Source organism: Eptesicus fuscus, chromosome 15 (genome assembly GCF_027574615.1).
Source record: "Eptesicus fuscus isolate TK198812 chromosome 15, DD_ASM_mEF_20220401, whole genome shotgun sequence".
Lineage (NCBI taxonomy): Eukaryota > Metazoa > Chordata > Mammalia > Chiroptera > Vespertilionidae > Eptesicus > Eptesicus fuscus.
The window spans coordinates 12686801-12710753 of record NC_072487.1 but is presented as its reverse complement, the minus strand read 5'-3'; the positions used below and the strand labels follow the sequence as shown (position 1 = coordinate 12710753).

Genomic DNA, 23953 nt, shown 5'->3' with positions numbered 1-23953 from the left:
TTTTTTTCCCTAGTTGTAGGTTTTCCATTGTGCCAGCTTTCTGGTGGTTCTGGACGGTGTGCACTCTGTTTTCCAGTTGTAGTTTTAAAATTGTTGTGGTAGGCAACAATTAGGTGTTTACCTTATGCCGCCATCTTGGTTTCCTTTTCACTTTCTTGAAGGTATCCTTTGAAGGACAAAAGTTTTAAATTTTGATGTCAAAAGTTTTAAATTTATTTTTTCTTTTGTTGCTTGTGTTTTGGTGTCATATATAAGAAATCAGTTTCTAATCCAAAGTCACAGAGATGTATGCTTATGTTTTATTCTAAGATTTTTATAATTTTTGTATATGGTTGTAAGGTAGAAGTCCAATTTTATTCTTTGATTGTACATATCCAATTGTACATATCCAGTTGTCCCAGCATCAGTTATTGAAATATTCTTTTTTTGACAAATATTTATATATATAAAAGCCTAAGTGTTTGGCCGACCGGTAGTTATGATGCACACTGACCACCAGGGGACAGACGCTCAACGCAGGAGCTGCTGAGCTGTGGTGACTTGGCAGCTGCTGTTCTTGGGTGATGCACCGGGAACCAGAGAGGAGGAAGCCAGATTCTGGGGTGCGCCACCCAAGAACTGCCCCCGGGACCCCTCAGGAGATGTCAGAGAGCCAGTTTTGGCCCAATACCCACAGGCCAGGCTGAGGGACTCCACCAGTGCACAAATCCGTGCACTGGGCCTCTAGATATTTAACCTTTTGCACTCGGATATCGAGTGTGACTCGACATGGTTAGCATTAGAATAAAGGAATCGAGAAAAAAGCAAGCGAGTGCAAAGGGTTAATATTCTTTTCCCATTTAATTGTCTTGCACCTTTGTCAAAAATCAATTATATGTAGATGCAAGATCTGGACTCACAGTTCCATCCCACTGATAGACTTAGGGGGAGTGAAGATCAAGTCACAAATATTCCAGAACCACAGTTATGATTACTGTATACGAAGTACTAGTACAACTGCTTTTGCTAGAATTTTAACCCATATAATCTTCTATCAATGCAAATTTTTTCTTATTTTTTAATGTTTGAGATTAATTTGCCAATTAGTTCAGTTTATACAAACTTACCAAAAAAAAGTTAATAAAGATTTTTCACTTCCTTAATGTTTTAAGTCACGCTCATAAAAATGTGGGCAAGCATCAGCTTTTGGAGTCAGGCAACCTAACATCTGTAGAATATACTTTCAGTTCAAATGTAAATCATGAAAAAAGATCTAGAAAAAACATTTCTCTCTAAATTTGTAGTATTATCCTGAGAATAGGGCACATATTTCTAGATATTGTTTATGCAGCTTAGAAAAGACATGATTTTCTAACATCATCATTAAATGTTTTCACTGAATGCCTATACTATGTCATAAATTCATTAAATAATATTTTAATAGGTTAACAGATATAAAAGAAAAAATCAATCAATTTCATGAAGAAATTAGACAACTTGACATGGATTTAGAAGAACACCAAGGTACTTTTTCTGGCATTTTTATAATGTATATTAACAGCTATATAGCAGTATTGATACAGTGTTAATTTGGGCCTTGGGGACTGTTTATACGGGATTTATTATTTAATTATGACATCAGTAACTTTACTAAAATACTGAAGTATAATACTAAATATTATAATTAATATTAAATTATTTAAGCCAATTCAAAACTTGAAATAACTTAAAATGATTATAGAATGATAAGAATTTATTTTCCTTGGCAAAGCAATTAAAAAAATGAAGTAAAATGGTTTCAAGTTGTTACAGATTTTAAAGTTATACTTTCTCAATATAGTCCATTATTAATTATTAACTAACTGGGTTAACTGATAGAGTTGGGAGGAGTGAAGATCAAGTCACAAATACTCCAGAAAGAAAGACTTGTTTAGGGGATGTAGCAAGTACTGAAATTTTTTCTCCTCTTCCAACTTTTTCTAGTAGTGGGATTTGAAGAGCCAAGACAGGAACCAGAACACTTGGGGAAGCCTGGGGTCTGAACAAGTAGAAATGCTGTGGTGGGGATTTGGGAGCTGCAGTGAAGTCAGGGGAAGAGGATGGGCACTATAGTTTCTTAACCAGCTTCTCTGTAGTAAGGGAGAGTAAGGTGGGTTTCTCATGGCACTTCAATCATAGATTAATTGCAAACCAGTTAGTATGCTCTTGGATTATCAAGAATTGACTATATTTTTATGAGTTAGGTATTATAAACTGTGCATATATATGTATACCTATTATGGCTGAAGAAACATTACTAGCAAGGAAAAAGGGTATTCTGTCCCTAAAGTTTTTTACTTCAATTTTAAATTCAGTGTACTCAGTATTTATACTTTTTTTGATTTATGACTAATAGAACTAGCTACTATTGATTGATTACTTGCCTGATCTTTGCAAGAACCCTTTGAAGTCTTATAACCCCTTTTATACTTGCTGAAGCTCAGAGAAGTTACTCAAATTCCCACAGGTAGTAAGGGATAAAGTCTATATTTTAATCAAGTTCTCTTTGACCCGAAAGATTTCATTGTATTGCCCAAACAAAATTCTGGATTTCTGATACGAAGTTCTGCATTTGTGAAACAAAAATATTCTTATGAAATATTTACATAGTTATATTTACTTATGGCTACTAATGCCTTTATATAAGGTATCTCTAAAGGCAGACAAACTTTAAAGACCAGTTATTAGGTAAGTAAACTCACTGGGATTTTATTTTCTCATCTGCAAAATGAATATAATGGTCCTACCTAACTAAGGTTTATAAATATTAAATGGTATACATGGCAGGGTGGGCTCACAATAAGTTGTTAAGACTATGATCATGTTATGTAAGTTAGTTTATTGCTTTTAACTTATATAGATTTAGTATTCTTAATTTTCTTTATTAATACCTTATTCTGGGAAATGTGATAATGTTCTTGATTTTAGATATTTTATAGGATACATTTTAAGTAATCTTCCTTTTTATAAATTGTAATTTCTACAACATTTATTTTTTAGTAAAATAGCTCAGTTTGGAGATAATAATTATTAATTGCTAGTTCTAAGATAAGTAGAATGCTTTGAATTTTAGCTTCCATTTTCCTTTTTGTTTTGTAACCTTCTTTGTCCTTTTTTATTAATGTAGAAAAAGATAATCTGTAATGTAATAGCAGAAATCACTTATATATAAGAATATATAAAATATAGGAGATATGTAAATATTATGCTTATATGTACATATATGAACATCCTAAAATATTGGCACAACATCAAAGGGGATTTGTTAAAAGGTCGCTTATTATTTCTTGCCTGCAGTAGCCTCCTAACTTGTCTCCCTACCTCCAATCTTGCCCCTCATAGATTCATCCACCACAGTATTGGCAGAGTGATTAATGTAAAATGAGATTGTGTCATTCTCCTGCTTGACCGTGGATCCCCATGACCTTCAAGATAAAGTTTAAGAATTTTTGAGTAGCATTCTAGTTTCTTTGTAATCTGGTGTTTATGTCGTCAGCCTCCTCTCCCACCCCTCATCATCTCTATTCTTACATTTTGGTAGAATCTACTTGTAGTATCCCACACCTCACCCCTTTACCATTCGTTGAACTGTTTCCTGCTCAGTCCATTGCTCCTACTATTTGTTCCCTTGTCTTGAATGTCCTTTCCCTGCCATTTACCTTACTATTTTCTGATCTTCTAAGATCTAGCTTGGGTATCCTTTCATTCAGCATAATATCCCTAACTTCTCTCCCTAACCTCTTTCTGGGCTGGGCTAAGTGAGTGGCCCCCGATATCAGAGCGCATTGTGCATAAGTATCTACACTGACTACGTATGTTAGCACTGTCTTCCTAGGTGCTTGACTTTCCCTTTAGGCTATAAGTTCTCAAGGACAAGGACTATGTCTTATTCACGTTGGTAACCTCTTTCATCACAATGTCTGGGAAAATAAACAATTAATGTTTGTAGAATGAACTAAAGTAAAAGTTGGGCTCTAGTCACTTTTTTGGGCCCTCTAGTTCTTCAGATGTACCTATACACTCTTATCCAGAGAGTTTGATTAATTAGGAGAGGTTTTATCACTTTCTAGAGAATTCTTACCTTGGATTTTCTTATTGACATCTGTTTTCTCAGTAATCCTGAGTCAAAATTCTGGGCAATCTACTTCTTAAGATGTAGAGGATAATCAAATTATTTTGACTTTCTGGTCCATATTTAGCTCTGCTTCTGGCTTTATTCTCTCTGGTCCTCTTTATTAATTTCTTAGATGCCACCTGGCTGCTTCCATTTATAATCCTGTGTGTAATCCAACTGGGTCTCCTTTTGCCTTGTAGTAGGGGTTCTGATTAATATAGCATGAAACCATAAATGATGTAAATACACATCTGACTTTGTTAGTAGTTGCTTTTAGTTTTCAAATAAACTTTAAAAAGGTTTGCATTGCCCCGGCCAGTGTTCTCAGTGGTTAGAGTGTCGGCCCAAACACCAACGGGTCATGGGTTCGATTCCCAGTCAAGGGCGTGTACCTGGTTTGCTGGTTTGATCCCCAGCCCCGGTAGAGAAGTTTGTGAGAGGCAATCAATTGATGTGTTTCTTTCACACATCTCTCTCTCTCTCTCTCTCTCTCTCTCTCTCTCTCTCTCTCCCTTTCCCTCTTCCTCCCTCCCACTCTCTCTAAAAATCAATGAAAAAAATATCCTTGGGTGAGGATTAAAAAAAAAAGGTTTGAATAATTCATTCTAAATTCAAAGGCAGCCTTCGATACTGGGTAAGGTGCAGTTATGTTCTGACTAGATAGTAATGGTGGGCTTGTAATTCAACAACTTCCTCGAGGGCATTATATTTATTCATTTTAGTAAGTTTTTAAGGCTATGATTTACAAAAGTTACATTGAATAATTATGTCTCCAAGTTAACTAAATAAAATCAGTTAACAGTTATTTGACTTCTCTCTGAAAATCTTCATTGTTTCATGATGCTGAGTTATCAGTTTCTGTGAAAATCTGAAATAAAGTGGAAAAAAATCCTCACAATACACTTAGACTTTTGACCAATTCTAGATGGATTTCTTTGCTCTCAAATCTTTACTTAGTCTTTGTAAGTGATATAAAAAAATAATATAATCTCATAACAGAAAATATTTGCTAGAAGAAAGTATCATTACTTTTTTTAATTGCTGGGGGATGTCATTTTATCATGTTATGTATTTGCTAGACTTCACCCATATATTAGTTTTATTTTATTGATGGATCAGGTAATTTTGTTATATGGGTTCTAAATATATTGAGGTTTAAATGTATATACTGTCTTATATTAATTGGGGAAGGAATTGTTACTGTTTTTGCCAACTAGAAGCAATGAGAAAACACTCTGTTGAAAATTGTTACATGTTCATTTTGACTACAAACGGCATGATTTTTAAAGCACAGCATTATGGGCAAGTGCCACGCTACTTTTTAGAAGAGCCCAAACCCATCCTGATTTCTCCTTTCTCAGAGGAAGTGCCAGCCATTGAATATTTACTTAATTGTTGGTTTTTTAAATGTCGCATCTGTATGAGAAAGGTACAGTAGCGGAAAAAGCATTGTTGCTCTGGGTAAAGAAGAAAACAAATAGATAATAAGTAGCCTATATTCTCAACACATGCTATCATTTTAAATAAAAATCCTTTTACCACAAGGTTTACTTATAACATATAGCTGAGTAATTTGTTTTTAATAAGGTAATTGTTGACTAAGAAAGTTTTTATTCTCACCACAAATTAATACTTGAGTGTTTATATAGCTCATATGGAAGGTCCCTCAAAGTAAATGGTTCTTGGTCCACTGAAATCAGGCCCTTACTTACTCTTCACTATTTTACATTAAATTCTATATAGAACGGTGTTATTACTTTATGACATGACAAAATCTTTTATGGAATAGGAGCACAAAATAAGGGATCAGGCTTCTATGCAGAATTCCTGAGCCTTTTGAAATTGAGTTGGTTCTCAGCTTTACCCAACACTGACTTGTGTTTAGGCTTCCTACCATTTGTCCACCTGCTTCCAATGTCCAAAAATTTATTGTTTCCTTTTCTATTTTCCTCATTGCTGGAGTTTTACCTTTAAAAATTCTTTATTCTATAGTTTTAGCGACATTTAACAGAAGGGAGAGAGTGGGATGGAAATTAAATGTGCATGTTCAATTTACCATCTTTATCAGAAAATTATTGGTTATAACTTCATTTACCCAGAATTTCTTAGAGTTTTAATCACTTTGGATGTACTTCATTTTGTATGTGTCTGTGTTTATGTGTGTATGTTTTGCCTAAAATGAATTATTTCCTTGTGCTTTCATTAACTGTGCAATTAGCTTCAGCATGCAGGAGTTACCCATTTCTGCTTTTTAAAAACTTTTCTTTAATTAATTGTTAAAGATTCCAGTTAATTTTCTTTTTAAAATTTTGTGTTCTTTATATGTGAATCTGGTATGTGCTTAATGTGAAAAAATGTAAGCAGTACAAAAAGTATATAAAGTTAAAAGTTATCTCCTTTCTCCTCAAACTCGTTCCGGTCATCAGAGGTAATCATTTTTTATAGTTTGATGGTTAGCTTTTTAGGCTTTTTCTATAAATCTGCAAGCATATATTTAAAAAATATATGTAATACTATATAGTTCTTCTAAGCTTGAGTTTTTTCATTTAATTATATGTAATGTACATTCTTCCATATGGGGGTGAATATACTTCCTTCTAAAAAGTATATGCCCTAACCTAACCAGTTTGGCTCAGTGGAGAGAGCGTCGGCCTGCGGACTCAAGGGTCCCAGGTTCGATTCCAGGTCAAGGGCATGTACCTTGGTTGCAGGCACATCCCCAGTTGATTGATGTTTCTCTTTCATCGATGTTTCTAACTCTCTCTCCCTCTCCCTTCTTCTCTGTAAAAAATCAATAAAATATATATATTTTAAAAAGTATAGCATAGTGGCTTTAAAGCCAGATGAAAAATGGTGCCTAGCACATAGCAAGCACTTGCAACAACTATTAGCTGTTGTCATTGTTGTTAAGTAGTATTTGCTATATCCATATTTATATTTAGGTTGTTTCTCATTTTTCACTACTAAGTGCAATGCTGTAGTAAATAGCCTTGCTACATACATGTTTGTTACCTTGTCTATTTCTAATGAATAAATAAGATCTACAAATTGCCAGCTTAAAAATAGTCACAGGAATATCAAGTACAGCATCAGGAAAATAGTCAATATTACTGTAATAACTGTGTATGTCTTATCAGAATGTTTACTTCTTAATTATATAAATATCTAATCACTGGGTTGTATATCTGAAACTAATATTATATTGTATGTGAACTAAGTGAAATTTTTAATAGAATGTTACTTATGTTCACAATTTTTATTGCTTTTGCAAATTTATTTCCGAAAAAGTTGTACCATTTTATACAGTCAATAGCAGTATGTGAAAGTGCTTCCTTACCAATGCTAGCTGTTATAAATTTCTTACTTTTTGTCAGTCAAGATAATATACACTTTTCTGACAATTCCCTGTTCTCAAAGACCTGAATCTGTGGTACTTCCATTATCCACAAGGTGGGGCTAATTTTCTGAATATCTACATACACAGGCAAGGTTTGATGAATAGTTAATACAATATAGTCACATACATTCCCAAGAAGGATTTTTGGGAGTTATTACTTACTACAAATTATTCCTTCATTTTTAAAGTACAGTATCTTCCCAAAGATTGATTAAATTGTAAAATTTACTACCATATGATTCTTAATACAACATATCACAAATATCTAAATATATAACTGCTACAATGTGATAAATATGTATCATAATAGGAGTATACATGAAATGCTATAGGATCACTCAGTTACTACCCTAAACTCTGAATGAACTCATTGCAGTTTATTCCATAACTTATATGTTTCTTCCAAGAGTTGTAAAAATATAAAACATAACACTTAGGATATTTCTTTATGCTCAGAGTTTCAAGACCCAGGTTAGAAGCTTTGGTTCTTTGGTTATTTTAGGTAAAAGGGAATTTATAGAAACAGAATAACTTCATTTTAGAGCACAGGTTCTGCAAGCAGAATGCCAAATCTGGACTGTGCTACTTTACTGGCTGATTTTGGAATTGCTACTTGACCTTCATGTATCTTAGTTTCCTCATCTTTACAAGTGAGATAATAACAGTAGCTAAATCACTCTTAGGGTTGCTGTGAGAATTAGATGAATGGTGTGTGTGTGTGTGTGTGTGTGTGTGTGTGTGTGTGTGTGTGTGTGTATGTGACTCAGAATAACTTTCCTGGTGATTTTCCCAAAACATGTTTTGGAAAGTATTTTCCCATTAGCATTTTCCCCAGGATGTACAAAATGATCTAATTTCAGAGTGGTTTATCTTCTGGTATCTGAGATTTCAAATGGCATATATTCATTGCTATTCTAGTTTCTAAATATACATTTAATGAAGAAAAATGGATCATTGCTTAATGTCTAAGTTGGAGATTAAACTACACTTTATGTCTTTCATTAGAATGGTGGTATTATCTCCAGTCCAAGTGTATCAGCACCATCTGAAACTTATTAGAAATAAAAACTATTGATCTCCACCCCAGGCCTACTAAATGTGAAACCCTAGAGATAGGGCATAGCAATTTGCGTTTCAACAAACCCTCCTGATGGTTCTAATGCAGATTGAAGTTTGATAATCACTGCTTTAGGCAGTAACTAAAACGTTATGCCGTGTTTAGTATATGCCAAGGACTCCTCATTATGCTACCAGATATTATTGACATTACTCTGTTGGAACAGCTTCTACATAGTCCTTCTTTTTTCTTTAAAATTTTGAGAGTTTTAGCAGTCATTTAACTTTTACATATTTAGATAATTATTACATATTTTAAAAGTGGTTCCAGTGTGTAGAAATAGAATTATCAGATCTTGTTTAAAGAAAATTTCCTGATTAAATTTAAAACTTTTGTAGAGAATGTATAACTGGTAAGTTGGGTTAAACCTAAAGGCAAAAGTTACTTTAAAACAATAAATTTATATGTACTCATTTTAACATACCAGTTTAATAGTAGTTGATAAGCTAGTTTATTATATACTGCTATAATGATGTATGAAAAGTTGGTGGGAGAGAGAGAGACCAGGTAAAAGGGTGGAATTTCATAGGACCTCAAAACCAGTTAAAATTGCCCTAACCGGTTTGGCTCAGTGGATAGAGTGTCGGCCTGTGGACAGAAGGATCCCAGGTTCAATTCCGGTCAAAGGCATGTACCTTGGTTGCAGACACATCCCCAGTAGGGGGTGTGCAGGAGGCAGCTGATTGATGTTTCTCTCTCATCGATGTTTCTAACTCTCTGTCCCTCTTCCTTCCTCTCTAAAAAAATCAATAAAATATATTTAAAAAAAACTAAATAAAATTGAAGTAGGAGTGGAGGAGGAGGAAGTGTCCTGGCTTGCTAAAATATTGAAAATTTTAGAGGGGGTTCAGGTAACAGCTCAGTATGAATTAATGTGATTTAGCCTCCAAAAGAGCTGAAATCCTAGACTGCATTAACAAAAAGATGAATATGTAGACTATAGGAAGTGATAGTCTTCTTAGAATCCTGTTTCTTAGCATCGTATTTAAAAGCAATAAAGAAGAACTGGAACTCACTGAGTAGAATGATAAAGAGAATGAAACCATGCTACATAGGAACATTCAAAGGTACTGGGAGACTTAGCTTGCCTCAGAAGGACCCCAAGTGCTGGAAAGGAAAGAACCTGGGTGTATAAAAGTCTTTTAGAGCTTATTCTTTATTTAAAAAAATATATGTTTTGCCGAAACCGGTTTGGCTCAGTGGATAGAGCGTCGGTCTGCGGACTGAAAGGTCCCAGGTTCGATTCCGGTCAAGGGCATGTACATTGGTTGCGGGCACATCCCCGGTAGGGGGTGTGCCAGAGGCATCTGGTCGATGTTTCTCTCTCATCGATGTTTCTAGCTCTCTGTCCCTCTCCTTTCCTCTCTGTAGAAAATCAATAAAATATATTAAAAAAATATATATATGTTTTTATTGATTTCAGAGAGGAAGGGAGAGAGCTAGAAACATCAATGATTAGAGAGAATCATCTATAGGCTGCCTTCTGCACACCCTCTCCTGGGGATCAACTGGGGCATGTGCCCTGACTGGGAATTGAACCTTGACCTCCTGGTTCTTGGATCGATGCTCAACTACTGAGCCATACCAGCCTGGCGGGGGTTTATTCTTGCCCCCCCTCTCTAATTTTATTTGCTTTCTGCTACCCTTTCACCTCCAAGATCAGTAGGCCTGCCTGCCAAGTTGGGGATTTTGAGGCCAGGGGAATCACTAGCATGTCCCTTGTTGGATATTGGTCAGGAGAGAAGTTTGGGGTAGCTACCTGTTCCAGAAAATGGCAATCAGACCTTCTATAAGGTCAGAACTACTTCTTAGAACAGCAGTCGCCAACCTTTCGGACCTCATAGACCACAGTGGTCCGCGGACCACCAGTTGGGGACCACTATTAGAGTATAACAGTAAAGGTAGCACTCTAAGCCCTGAGTTAAGAGAACATCATTTGATGGAAGAAAAGTAAAGGCTCAGATGAGCGTACTGACAGTGAAGACAAAGGTGGTTGTGGTTGTATTCAGCCCTTTGGCAAGAGGATTACTAGTATTATCTCCCTTACTCCACTGGCTGGCTAGCAGAGAGTATCAAAGAACAATAGTGTCTTTTCTGCAATATCCCAACTCTTTTATAATACTCCATTCTCATTTTTTTCTTTCCTCCCTCAAAGCGGGGAAAAAGTCTGTATTTTAGAGTAAATTTTGAGTTATTTGTCTTAGTAGTGTATACATTTCTTTTTAAAGAATTTTTATTGATTTCCCAGAGGAAGGGAAATGGGGAGAGAGAGAAGGAAACATTAATGATGAGAGAGAATCATTGATCGGCTGCCTCCTGCATGGCAACCCTCCCTGGGGATTGAGCCCACAACCTGGGCATGTGCCCGACTGAGAATCAAACCATGACCTCCTGGTCCATATGTTGACGCTCAGCCACTGAGCCACACTGGCTATGCAGTATATACATTTCTTGAAGGAATATATATTACGCATCTCTGTAATTTCTACATTACCTGTTAAAGTGCCTTGCTGAAATGATTCTTTATAAAAACAACAACCCTGAACTCTTTTTACCCATCTAGTTGCCATATTATTTTATACATAATTTATATTGTATTTTAACTTTTTACTTTTGAATTGTACACCCTTCTAGCGTATACTGGTAGCTATCTTGTTTATTTTGACATCAGTAGCGCCTGTTACAGTGTCTGGCACTAGTAGGTACTCAGTAAGTTTGAAATATATTATGTGCGACCATGATCACATCAAGTGCTTAGAACTTGAGGATAGCTCTGAAATTCCCTGGGTCCTTTTCCTCTCGTTTGGTCTCCTTGTTCCTGATTTTACTACATTAGACCCTTTGCTTGCCAGCTTTGCACCTCCAGTAGGATATACTGATCAGCTTCCCGTATCTATGTCTTGTCCTCTCCTGTGATTGCAAATCTAAGGACAGATTTGGTAACTCCCCTACCTTAGGACTGCCCACATGAGCCTCAACATTAATCCTCCAACTGAGAAATCATAAAATAGTGAAGTTCACTAGTGCCCTGAACTCTTTTCCTAACAACAGCGATATGGAAGGAGGTTTTATGAAGCTTGGGAATGTGCTAAGATGTACGGGAGCTCTGTCCTATCTAATCCAGCTGGCAGCTGTATAGCTGGAGACACTGAGCAGATATGTCTTTCAGCTCAATTTGATGGTGACTAGGAGCATGGATTTGAGGGGAGCAGAAGGGAGGAATTCCCTTGACTTGGATGATAAGTGTATGGTGAAGGACTTACAAACGTATTAGGGAATACAGAGGGGGGCAGACTGTGAGTTTAATTATGGCTATACTAGTATTGGGATGTCCTGAAAGGTAGCCAGATGAGTATATCTAAAAACAATTGGATAAAACAATGTGAAAATTAGGAAAAAGTCACAGTTGAGAGTTCTTAAACTACAAGAATCGGTGGGATATCCTTGGGTGTAATGTAGCATTAGAAGTCAGTTAATAGCAGAACTCAAAATTTAAATGAAGAAAAAAGAACACCATGAAAGGACGACAGAGAAGGAATTATCTAAGAGTAAGAAAACCCAGAAAAGCGGCCCCAACAAAAAACATAAGGGAAAAAATTGAAAGAAGAATGGATGGATCAATAGTGTCAAATATTGCAGAATAAGGTAAGAGTTGAAAACTGCCTCTTGGATTTGATAATTAAAGAATAATATAATGTTATTGAGAACAATTTCTTTGGAATGGCAGGAGGCGATGCCTCATTGTGATGTCTTGAGATCTTATAGCAAGATGAGAAACTGGAAACATGTAGGAGATTCTCTTAACTTTAGAAGAGGAAAGATATGATGAGTTAAATTCCTGTAAAGCCTAGGTTGCAGGCCTCCTCCTAATCCCTTAATGCCTGACTCATCTCTCAAGAGTGCAACTTCTCAGACAGCCACAGCAAGGAACCAGCACTCAGAAACCTAGGCCATGACAGGTTCAGCAGATACTAACTTTTCTGCTGCTTCTCAGCTGTTTTATAACATTTACTAGTACATGCACATCACCCTCCTATGAGGGTATTCCAGATCCTGTGTGCTACAAATGCCACTTCTTTCTCTGTTTCCCACTCAAAATACATTGCCGTAAGGTAAGGGACTGGTGACATTTTTATAGGTCTAATCTTAACCCATCTTTAAAAAACGTGATCATTTACAAAGTTTGTCATTGGTAACAAATGTTCTCTTTTCCTTCCCCTCACAACTAGTCATGCTCTGAGACCATTGCTGATCTTTTGAACTAAGTAGTTCAGTAAAGTCGTTAATGCATTATAAGCCTTAGCCTGAGTGAACCCAGTATTCCCTGCTGGTCCTGGTGTCCGCTAGCTGGGAATTCATGACCACTGGGTATGTATACAGTAGCTTTCCCGTTCAGTTTTTTTATTACCAGCACTGTTTGGAGGCCTTGACAAGATTTGCTGTGTATCAGAATGAGCCTGGGTAAAATATTTTCTGACCAGAAAGAAAAAAAAGCTGTTTGCTGACCCAGGTCTCTGACTGCCTTCAGCTTTGTGTACTCCTAACTCATTTCCTACCAAGCAAGTCTGTGTACAAGTGGAAATCCTGCCTCCATGTAATTAGCAGCTCTACCCGATTATGTTCCTCTGCTCCCTCACTTCATTGCTACTCTAGCCAGTACTGGGAAGAACTGTGTATGCTGTAGGAAGTTACATGGAGCACCGGCTAACCTTCTGGGTTTTAGTCTCTGAGTCTATCGGCTCCCCCATTTTCTTTGAACTCTTCTTCCTAAAGTCCTTCTAGATGCTGGCTTCTTATCAGGAACCCCCTCAGCTTTTTATCCCCTCCTTCTTTGCTTGGCATCATCCTAATAAGCTTCCTTAGTCTCTACAGAATGAAGCAAACACAAATTTATTCTGCTTACTCTCCCCGGGGCCCTGGGGAAACAGGGCTGCAGCTATCTCATTAGTCCAAGAAAATACCAAGTGCCTCCAACTCAGTTTTGGTTACACTGTAAATCCTGTTTGTATAAAGTAATTATAATCCATCTCTGCTAATGATCCTTTTATGTAGCCTGTGTCAGGTTTCATCCAGCTGTCTGGTCCTCAGATTTTTGCCCTTTTAAACATGTCTTTTACATATATTAAATGAAACATGTCCCAAACTGCTATAAGCAACTTCTTCGACTTGCTGCTTCTCTTTTTAATTAAAAATGCCAGCATGTCCTGTAGTTACTCAAGGAGAAACCTGGGAGTCATATTTGACTCCTCCCTGTTTAACCATCACCAGAATCCTTTGTCTGGCTCTTAAATGTCTCAAACAAATATTTACCACCTTACATCCTAATTTGCCACCACTCTACTCCAGGCAGGCTTCATCTGTCACCCACAATACTGTAACAAGCGCCTAACTAGTCTTATAACCTCCATCTCACTTCTCTTATATTCTCCAGATCAGAAATCTTTTTCAGAAATGCAAACAGATCATTCTATTCCCCTGCTTAAAATTCTTCAGTAATTTTACCATTGTCCTTAGAAGGAAGTCCAAACTTTTATAATATGTGTCTTACAAGATTTCTCATAACCGACCTCATGTTTGTGCCACTTTTTCATTTACCTTCTCTGCCTTAGCCATATTACTCTTTCAGTGTCATAGTCACCCTTACCTTCAAATTTCTGTACTTGTAATGCTTTGACTTTGAAATTAATCTTCTGTTTTTTGACCAGGTAACTCTTATTCATTTTTTCTTTATAATGCAGCCTAATTATTACTTCTTTAGAGAAAATTTCCCTGAGCTCCTCAACTTTTTTTAAATAATAAAGTATTTCTACAGATCTTCTAAAAATAAAAGTTTTGTCCTTGTTGTATGCTTCTATAATACCCTTTATTTTTCATACGATAGCACTTTGTACATTTTAATTTTAATTACTTGTTAAATACCTAGACTTTAAGCTCTGTCAGGGAGGTAACCTGCTATCTTGCTTGCCGCTGTGAGCTATTCAAAGGTGGAATGATCTTTCCTTGGCGCTTATGTTTCCATTACCAGGAGTGTTCCATGTGTATGCTGAATAGCTCAAAGTTGGGACTGATATAGAGAACCATTGGAAAGCCTTTAAGCCCTTTCCAAATAGTCAAACATACAAATACAGTGGTTTTAAAAGATTCTGTAAGTCAATGTATAAGAATTACACCTAATTGAAAGTACTGTATATTCAATGAATAATCACATATGGAGTACCTAAGAGATGTTTCTAACTTAGAATATTGTATCTGGAATTTGTGAAATTAATATTATATTTTGTATCTCTCATAGGTGAAATGAATCAGAAGTACAAGGAGCTAAAAAAAAGGGAGGAAACTATGGATGGTAAGTGGTAGTCTTATAGATATGAAAATATTATAATTTTAGGTAACTGTTCATTTTACCAAATCAGAGATCTGATTTGGGAAGAAATAATGGCTAATAAATGCAGAAGTGTGGTGGGCATTCAAAGTATTTGCCTTGAAGAATCATAGAAATATCTAGCTTAGTTAGAGGATAGGTAGAGAATTCTAAGAAGGTTTGTATGTGTGTAAGTGTATGTATTAGTGTATCTTAGGGACAGATTTTAAATCTAGTATTTATTTATAGTCTATACTAGGGGCCCAGTGCACCAATTCATGCACCTTGAGAGGAACTCTAGGCCACGAGGCTGCGGTGGGCATAGGGGCGGGTCTTGGCCCATCCTCTGTGCCCCCACCTGGCCCCTCCCACTGTGGCCCCCAGTCCCCTGCCTGCCGGCAGCCCCGCTTCCACCACCGCTGCTCCCACGCGCTGACAGTGCCAGCACCGCTCGTACCTGCTGATGGCGCGGAGTGATTGGGGCTGGCACCAGCAGTGGGTACGAGCAGGGCTGGCGCTGTCAGCAGGTGGGAGCGGTGGCTGCTGCCTCGATTGCCCCTCAGGAGCAGGGGGAAGTGGAGAAGACCTCAGGGGCGGTTGGTGCCGGCAGCGGATGCGAGCAGCAGCTCTGGCACTGGCTGCGGGTGCGAGTGGGACTGCACCGGCAGCGGGTGCAAGTGGGGCCAGCGCCAGCAGCAGGTGTGAGCGCCAGGTGGGACCACAGTGCATGGGAGCAAAGAACTTTCAGTAACAACCAGAGGCTCACCCTGATGACAGCAACCGGTGCCCCGCCTTGGTCTGGTGCCCCTGCTCACCTGCTCTACCATCCCGCCATGGCCAGCGCCAGCCATGTTCCACGTGCGCCCCTGGTGGTCAGCGCACATCATAGCGACCAGTTGTTCAGTTGTTCTGCTGTTTGGTCTATTTGCATATTAGGGTTTTATATATATAGATAGAGAGACTATAGGCCACTTACTGATTGACTATTGAATATTCTCTTCTATGCTTCACTATGTTCACCTTTAATATCTTTCACCTTTATTTTAGCTTTTATAATATTTATTTATTTATTGTTACTTAGTTCTATCACATTTAGTAGCCTTTAGTTGTAGCTTCTCTTCACTTAAAAAAATCTTAACTTTGTAGATTGATCTTTACTTAAACTTATATTGTACATTAAGAAAGTTTCAAAATTGATATAAATTACCTATTCCTGGTTTTCTTCTTAAAGTGTCATTTTGCTAGACCTATAAAATCCGAATTTTTATAGGCCTGATGTCAATAGTTACCTTTATAGAAGCATGCTATAAAGCAGTAATTGCCAACTCTGATTTAACAATATCCCAATATTTCTTTAAAATATTAGCAAGTATCAAAATTAATTCATTGTGTTTTTTTATTGTTTAAAGTATTACATGTGTCTCCTTTTTTCTCGATTGACCCCCCTTCCCCCGCCACTCCCACCCCCTCAGGACAAACCCCCACTGCCCCAGTGTCCATGTCCATTAGTTATGCTAATATGCTTGCATACAAGTTCTTTGGTTGATGTCTTACCCCCCACTGCCTTCTCTCCGAGGTTGGATGGTCTGTTCAGTATTTCTTTGTCTCTGGATCTATTTTTGTTCATCAGTATATGTTGTTCATTATATCCCACATATGAGCAAAATAATGTGATATTTATCTTTCTCCACCTGGCTCATTTCACTTAGCATAATGCTCTCCAGGTCCATCTGTGCTGTTGCAAATGGTAAAAGTTCCTTCTTTTTTATAGCAGCGTAGTAGCTTTCCATTGTGTAGATGTACCACAGTTTTTTAATCCACTCAACTGCTGATGGACACTTAGGCTGTTTCCAAATCTTAGCTATTGTAAATTGTGCTGCTATGAACATAGGGGTGCATATATCCTTTCTGATTGATGTTTCTGGTTTCTTGGGATATATTCCCAGAAGTGGGATTACTGGGTCAAATGGGAGTTCCATTTTTAGTTTTTTTAGGGAACTCCATACTGTTTTCCACAGTGGCTATACCAGTCTGCATTCCCACCAGCAGAGCACGAGGGTTCGTTTTCCTCTACATCCTCGCCAGCACTTGTCGTTTGTTGAATTGTTGATGATAGCCATTCCTACAGGTGTGAGATGGTACCTCATTGTCGTTTTGATTTGCATCTCTCAGAGGATTAGTGACTTTGAGCATGTCTTCATATGTCTCTCGCCTTTCTGTATGTCCTCTTTTGAAAAGTGTCTACTTAGGTCCTTTGCCCATTTTTTGATTGCATTGTTTACCTTCCTTTTGTTAAGTTGTATGAGTTTCCTGTAAATTTTGGAGATTAAACCCTTATCTGAGATAGCATTGGCAAATATATTCTCCCATGCATTGGGCTTTCTTGTTGTTTTGTTAATGGTTAATTTATTGTTTTATGTTAGCAGTAAAATTGTTTTTAACTGTAAGTTTTTATTTTTAGAAGATCTGTAGAAATACTTTAAGAAAGTAAATAAGAGCAAATTGTGTACTGGTTCTATATTAGACAAGAAGAAAGATGAGTTCTTAGAATATTTATAATCTGAACAAATTATTAAACTTATTTACTTGAGATTAATTCAGCATTATAAGTAATATAATATAATACTTATTTTCAGATAATATAGTAATCAGTAATATTTTCAGAAGTAAAGTTAGTGGCTAATTATAGATGTTAATAATTGTAGATGTATCAAGGAGATCCTATGTAAACACAGGTTTTTTTTCTGATTTTTTTAAATCAACTGTTACTTCTGGGCCTATATAAATTTTTAGTTTACTTGTATCTTATAAGTTTATAACAATTAAGCTTTAAAAGTTTGAATGTAGAGATGTTCTTATTGAGTAATTACCCTTGGGTTAATAAATATTAAACATAGATAGTTTAAAATTTGCTTTGAATTTCTACTCTTAAGACCCACAAATCAGAGTTTATATAGTGTGAACTATAGCAAGAGTAGCCTCTCATCATATTTCTCAATTGGCAGCTTTTATTGAGGCTTTTGAGGGAAATAAGAATCAGGAACTGGAACGGAAGGCACAGATAGAAGCCGACATTGTTGCACTTTTGGAGCACAGTAGTCGGGTAAGTACCATGTACCTGTCCTGATGTCCTCATTACTTTTACTGCGATTACCTCTTTCAATCCAACTCAAAAAATGCATGGTTCATTACTACATTTGTTCATTTAAACTGTTTCTTTAAAATTATCTTGCTTGTTATTTTATTTCCTTAAGCTATTAATTTTAGTCTTTCTAGCAAAATTCAGCTAATTAGTTGGATATGGGGAAAAGGATGACATGTATATCAAAATTATCTATCTATCTATCTATCTAATCTATCTATCTATCTATATATATGATGTCAATATTCAGCAGTAAGTGAGGGACTAATTCAGAGTAATTATTAAGATTTTCTTCTATGCCGAAACCGGTTTGGCTCAGTGGATAGAGCGTCGGCCTGCGGACTCAAGGGTCCCAGGTTCGATTCCGGTCAAGGGCATGTACCTTGGTTGCGGGCACATCCCCAGTAGGGGGTGTGCAAGAGGCAGCTGATCAATGTTTCTCTCTCATTGATGTTTCTAACTCTCTATCCCTCTCTCTTCCTCTCTGTAAAAAATCAATAAAATATATTTTAAAAAAAAGATTTTCTTCTATTGTTAATTTATCTGAACTCTTAGAAGTAGCATTTGCACAGATAAACTTCAAAATCCAGATATATGATATTGGAAAATGTTAATATATGTTTTTTAAATATATTTTTACCCTGCTATATATATTATAAACAGAAAGGTACGAGGTATCTAATGAGTATCTTGTTTTACTAAAACATGTTTATTAAGCAGCCACTGGTGTTTGGTACCAAGAGAGGAGAAATACGTGTTTCTTCTCAATATTCTTAGTGTTTTAAGACTCAAATCAGTTCCTAAAATAGTGTTGAGTTTTTTGTGCAATGAAATAAAGCAAATCTTTTTTAAAATTCTGAATTTTAATTTAGCCTGTCCTTATTGAGAAAACCTGATTTGCATCTCACTCTGTTCTTCTATGAAACATATGTAATAAATGATGTATTTCAAAAAAGAATACCCATTCAAAACATCCAATCCTTTAGCAGTGTTTTCTACGAGTTTTATTGAAGTGTTAAATGTGTGGATTTTTTTAATCATTTTTATTTCTCTTCAAATACAGAATATAAATCGTATGAAACAGATATCCTCTATCACCAATCAAGAGCTGAAGATAATGCAGGATGATCTCAATTTTAAATCTACTGAAATGCAGAAATCACAAAGTACAGCTAGGAATTTGACTTCAGGTAAGAAAACAACCTAGATTTTAAAAACCTTTTTTTTGGTAATAAATTACAAAAAATGTAATGTTATTCTCTCTGATTTTTTTTAAAAAACCGAGGACATAATTTATGAATGCTTATTGCTTCAAATCATTTATAGTCTCAGAATTTTGTGTGACTTTTCACAACAACTTAATAGTATTTCATTGAATAATCTCATTCATTTAACATTTATTAAAATCTCTATGTCTGTGTTATAACTTGGTTATTCCCAGATTTTTAAAAAAAATCCACTCTGTTTCCCCAAGGAACTTCCAACCTGGTGGAATTGAAAGTAAACAATCTATAATGATAAAAGTGTAATATGCTAATTAGACCAGATGTCCTTCCGGACTACCTTTCGAATGAAGCCGGGGCTGGGAGGAAGCCTGGATCCTAGGTGCCAGAGGGAAGCCAGTGCCGGCAACCAGGGGAAGGAAGGCCTACTCTTTTTTGTTTTTGTTTTTGTTTTTTACAGAGAGGAAGGGAAAGGGATAGAGAATTAGAATCATCATTGAGAGAGAAACATCGATCAGGTGCCTTCTGCACACCCTCCACTGGGGATGTGCGCACAACCAAGGTACATGCCCTTGACCAGAATCGAACCTGGGACTCTTCAGTACGCAGGCCGATGCTCTATCCACTGAGCCAAACCGGTTAGGGCAGGAAGGCCTACTCTTGCACAAATTTTGTGCATCGGACCTCTAGTCCTATATAATAAAAGCCTAATATGCAAATTGTCCCCTCAACCGGGAGTTCAACCAGGGGGTGGGGCCAGCAGCAGCAGGCGGCTGGGGAAGGGAGGTCCCCCCCGGCCGGCGGCGCCAGTGGCAGTGACAGCGGTGGCAGGTGGACAGGGGAAGGGAGGCGCCCCAGCCAGCAGCCAGCAGCCGCTAGGGACCCTACCTGTTTACGAATTCCGTGCACTGGGCCTCTAGTTAAAATATAATGAAATAGTGCTATAATAGAAGCATAGGAGCAATGGAAGTACATACATAGGACTCATGTTCACCCCAGTCTTGGGTAGTTAGGAGAAGTATCCTAGAGGAAGTAATGTTTAAATTATAATTAGTTTTAGCGATGATGATTAATCTGAGAATAGAACAGCACTGTCCAACAGAAATGTAATGCCAGCCACATATATAATTTTAAGTTTCCTAGAAGCCATGTTAAAAAAGTAAAAAGAGACAGATGAATTTGAATAATATATTTCATTTAACCCAGTGTGTCTAAAATAAGATCATTTTAACATGTAACCTATATATATACAGAGCCAGGGTCCGTAACATCCACAACTACCGAAGGCTCGACCTAGCGCCCAGGCTGCATGCGCAGCAGATTCTGGTGGGTGGGGACTTGTGGCAGCCGGGCCAGGGGAGGCGGGGCCAGCACTCGCACTCACTCACAGCCTCACACACGCACAGACACACACAGCACCCACCAGCTCACAGCCTTTTTGCCCTTTCTTTCCCTCCCTCCCAGCTCACTCTCGAGCCTCTCTCAGAATGAGGCCCCAAGGCAGGCAGAGGGTGGAGCTGCCCCCACTGGCCCCGCCCCCTCTGAGCTGGGAAAGAGGAAGAGGGAGAGAGGGAGGCAGGGAGGCCTGGAGGACTGCTGAGAAAAACAAAGAGACAGAGATTGGGAGAGACTGGATGGAGAGATGGAAACAATGCATGCCCTTAACAAAATTCAAGAGGTATTCATATTGCATGAAATGAAATCTTCACATTTCAAACTTCCAGACTATCCTTTATTAACTGATACAAATACATGTAATGAATCGTACGAGCGACAACAGGCAGAGGTTTTGATAAATTCTCTGAATGATGAACAGTTGGCAGCCTTTCATACTATAACGTCAGCCATCGAAGATCAAACTGTACACCCCAAATGCTTTTTCTTGGATGGTCCAGGTGGTAGTGGAAAACATATCTTTATAAAGTTTTAATACATTATATTAGAGGTCGTGGTGGTACTGTTTTACCCACAGTGTCTACAGGAAATGCCGAAAATTTACTTCTCGGTGGAAGAACCTTTCATTCCCAATATAAATTACCAATTTCATTAAATGAAACTTCAGTTTCTAGACTCAATATAAAGAGTGAAGTTGCGGAAAAAAGATGGCGACCGGCAGGAAGGTAGGGAGAGAGAGAGTGTGAGTGAGGAACCCATAGAGAAGAGTGTAGACGTGTGTGGTGTGTGTGTGTATAAGCTAGGGTCAGTTAGACTCTGCACGCCTTCCAAGGGGCTGCCTAACCGGGCAGTCCTAGACAGCGGAGCCCCGCGCACAAAGCGGACACATCTCCGCGCCTGGTGCGGACGCGGAGACCACGCCATCTTGAGAAACAGAGCTGCCTGAGACTCATATCCTGGCTTCTGACACAAACCAGGACCCTGCAGCCACTGGGGACAGAGAACTGCTATCACAGCTTCAGACCAACAAACAACAAGAATCCAGACGTCCCGGCAGAATTCCGTGAGTCAAAGAGCCTACCCCCTCCCCGCAGGCGCGCAGACAGCGCCATTTTAACTGATAGATCCGCCTCTCTCCCAAGCCTCAGAGCTTTGCGCAGGGACTCGCTCCCCCTCAGGGAATTTGGCGCGCGCGAGAGCGCACAGGAGAGAATCAGCTCCCTGTTGGGGAAATCTGTCAGTGCGCACAGAGGGCACCCCTTCGGAGAATTTGGGGGAATTTGGCTTGCGGGTCACAGCTCTCCCTTCAGGGAATCTTGCACAAGGGGCTTTCCCTTGGGGGAATTTGGCGCGCAGGACAGACTCCGCCCCCCTTCCGGGACTCCAGTAGAGTGCACTGAGCCAGCTCACCTTCAGGAAATCAAGAGTGTGCGCCCTAGCCGGTTTGGCTCAGTAGAGAGAGCACACACAGGTCGCAGCTCCACTTCAGGGAATTTGGCACGCCGGACACAGCTGCCTGGGATCCCTGACTCACAGCGCATTCACACTAAGAGCCAGCGACCCCAATTGTTGGTGCATGCACACATAGGGACCCTGAGTCTCAACGAGAAACCGCACAAGGCAACAGAGACTCTGACACTCTAGTCTTGGTGCAGACAAAGGGAAACTCTGACTCCTGGCACATGCTAAGGATCTCATTTTCGGCACATACCAACAGTGTGGTGCAGACAGGGCCCCTGAATCTAAGTGTGCACACGAGACCACACGGAACACTGGGGACACTGACCCTGGGCAAGTCTGGTTCCCACCAACCAAAGGCAGCCACACGTCCTAGTGTCAGAGCACTTCAGTGAAACTCGGGTGGAGTGAAGTCCCCACAGCACACGGCCCAGGTCCACGCAAACGGAAGCTTGAGCTTTCTGGTGATAGCCAGAATGGGGAAACGAAATAACTCACAGAGGAAAGAAAATGTGGAGTCGCCAAGAAAGGAAATCAGTGAAACTGAAGCTTGCAACATGACCGAAAAGGAGTTTAGAGTAATGGTCGTGGAATTTATACATCGGATGGATGAGAAAATCAACAACTTATGCAAGAATCAGGAAGAAATGAAAAGTGATATAGCTACAATCAAAAACACCATGGAAAGTTTCAACAGTAGACTACAAGAAGCAGAGGACCGAATTAGTGAGTTAGAAGATCAGGTACAGAAACAAGCTCAATCTCAACAGCAATTGGAGAAAAAAATTAAAAAGCAGGAGGAAAGCCTAAGGGAGCTTCGGGACAACATGAAACGAAGTAACATGCGTATAATAGGGCTGCCAGAAGGACAAGAAGAGCAGCAGGGATTAGAAAATCTATTTGAAGAAATAATGACAGAAAACTTCCCGGATATGGGAAAGATAAAAGTTACGCAAGTACAGAGAGTCCCAAGCAGGATCAACCCCAAAAGACACACACCAAGACATGTCATAATTTCAATGGCAAATATAAATGATAAAGAGAGAATCTTAAAGGCGGCAAGAGAGAGACAGAGAGTTACCTACAAAGGAACACCCATCAGATTGTCAAATGATTACTCAACAGAAACACAACAAGCTAGAAGTGAATGGACGGAGGTATACAAAGTGTTGCAAAGCAAAGGACTGAATCCAAGAATACTATATCCAGCAAGACTATCAATCAAAATTGAAGGGGAAATCAGGAGCTTTGCAGATAAAAAAAGGCTTAAGGAGTTTATTACCACCAAACCAGCAATGCAAGAATTGCTAAAGGGAATACTGTAAAAAGAAGAAATAAACAGGTAAGAAGGAATATAGACACAAAAATAGATATGACCACAAACAAATACCTTTCAGTAATATCTTTAAATGTAAATGGACTAAATGCTCCAATCAAAAGATATCGAGTAGCTGAATGGATTAAAAAACACGACCCATATATATGCTGTCTACAAGAGACCCACCTCAGAACAAGAGACTCACACAGATTGAAAGTGAAGGGATGGAAAAATATCTTTCAGGCAAATGGAAATGAAAAAAAAGCTGGGGTAGCAATACTTATATCTGACAAAATAGACCTCAAAGTAAATGCCATAACAAGAGATAAAGAAGGCCACTTCATAATACTAAAGGGAGAAATCCAACAAGAAGAAATAATTCTGGTAAACATATATGCTCCCAATATAGG

The 23953-nt window shown here is 38.2% G+C and overlaps 1 protein-coding gene across 1 annotated transcript in view; it reads left to right on the top strand.

The window, feature by feature from the left end:
- The window catches only part of IFT74 (intraflagellar transport 74), a 110832-nt gene that overhangs the window by 55375 nt on the left and 31504 nt on the right, over nucleotides 1-23953 (top strand). Inside the window, exons 13-16 of the mRNA XM_054727514.1 lie at nucleotides 1424-1503; nucleotides 14939-14992; nucleotides 18013-18110; nucleotides 19213-19339. Of these exons, the coding sequence (XP_054583489.1) occupies nucleotides 1424-1503; nucleotides 14939-14992; nucleotides 18013-18110; nucleotides 19213-19339 (359 nt within the window). The remainder of the gene's footprint in view (nucleotides 1-1423; nucleotides 1504-14938; nucleotides 14993-18012; nucleotides 18111-19212; nucleotides 19340-23953) is intronic.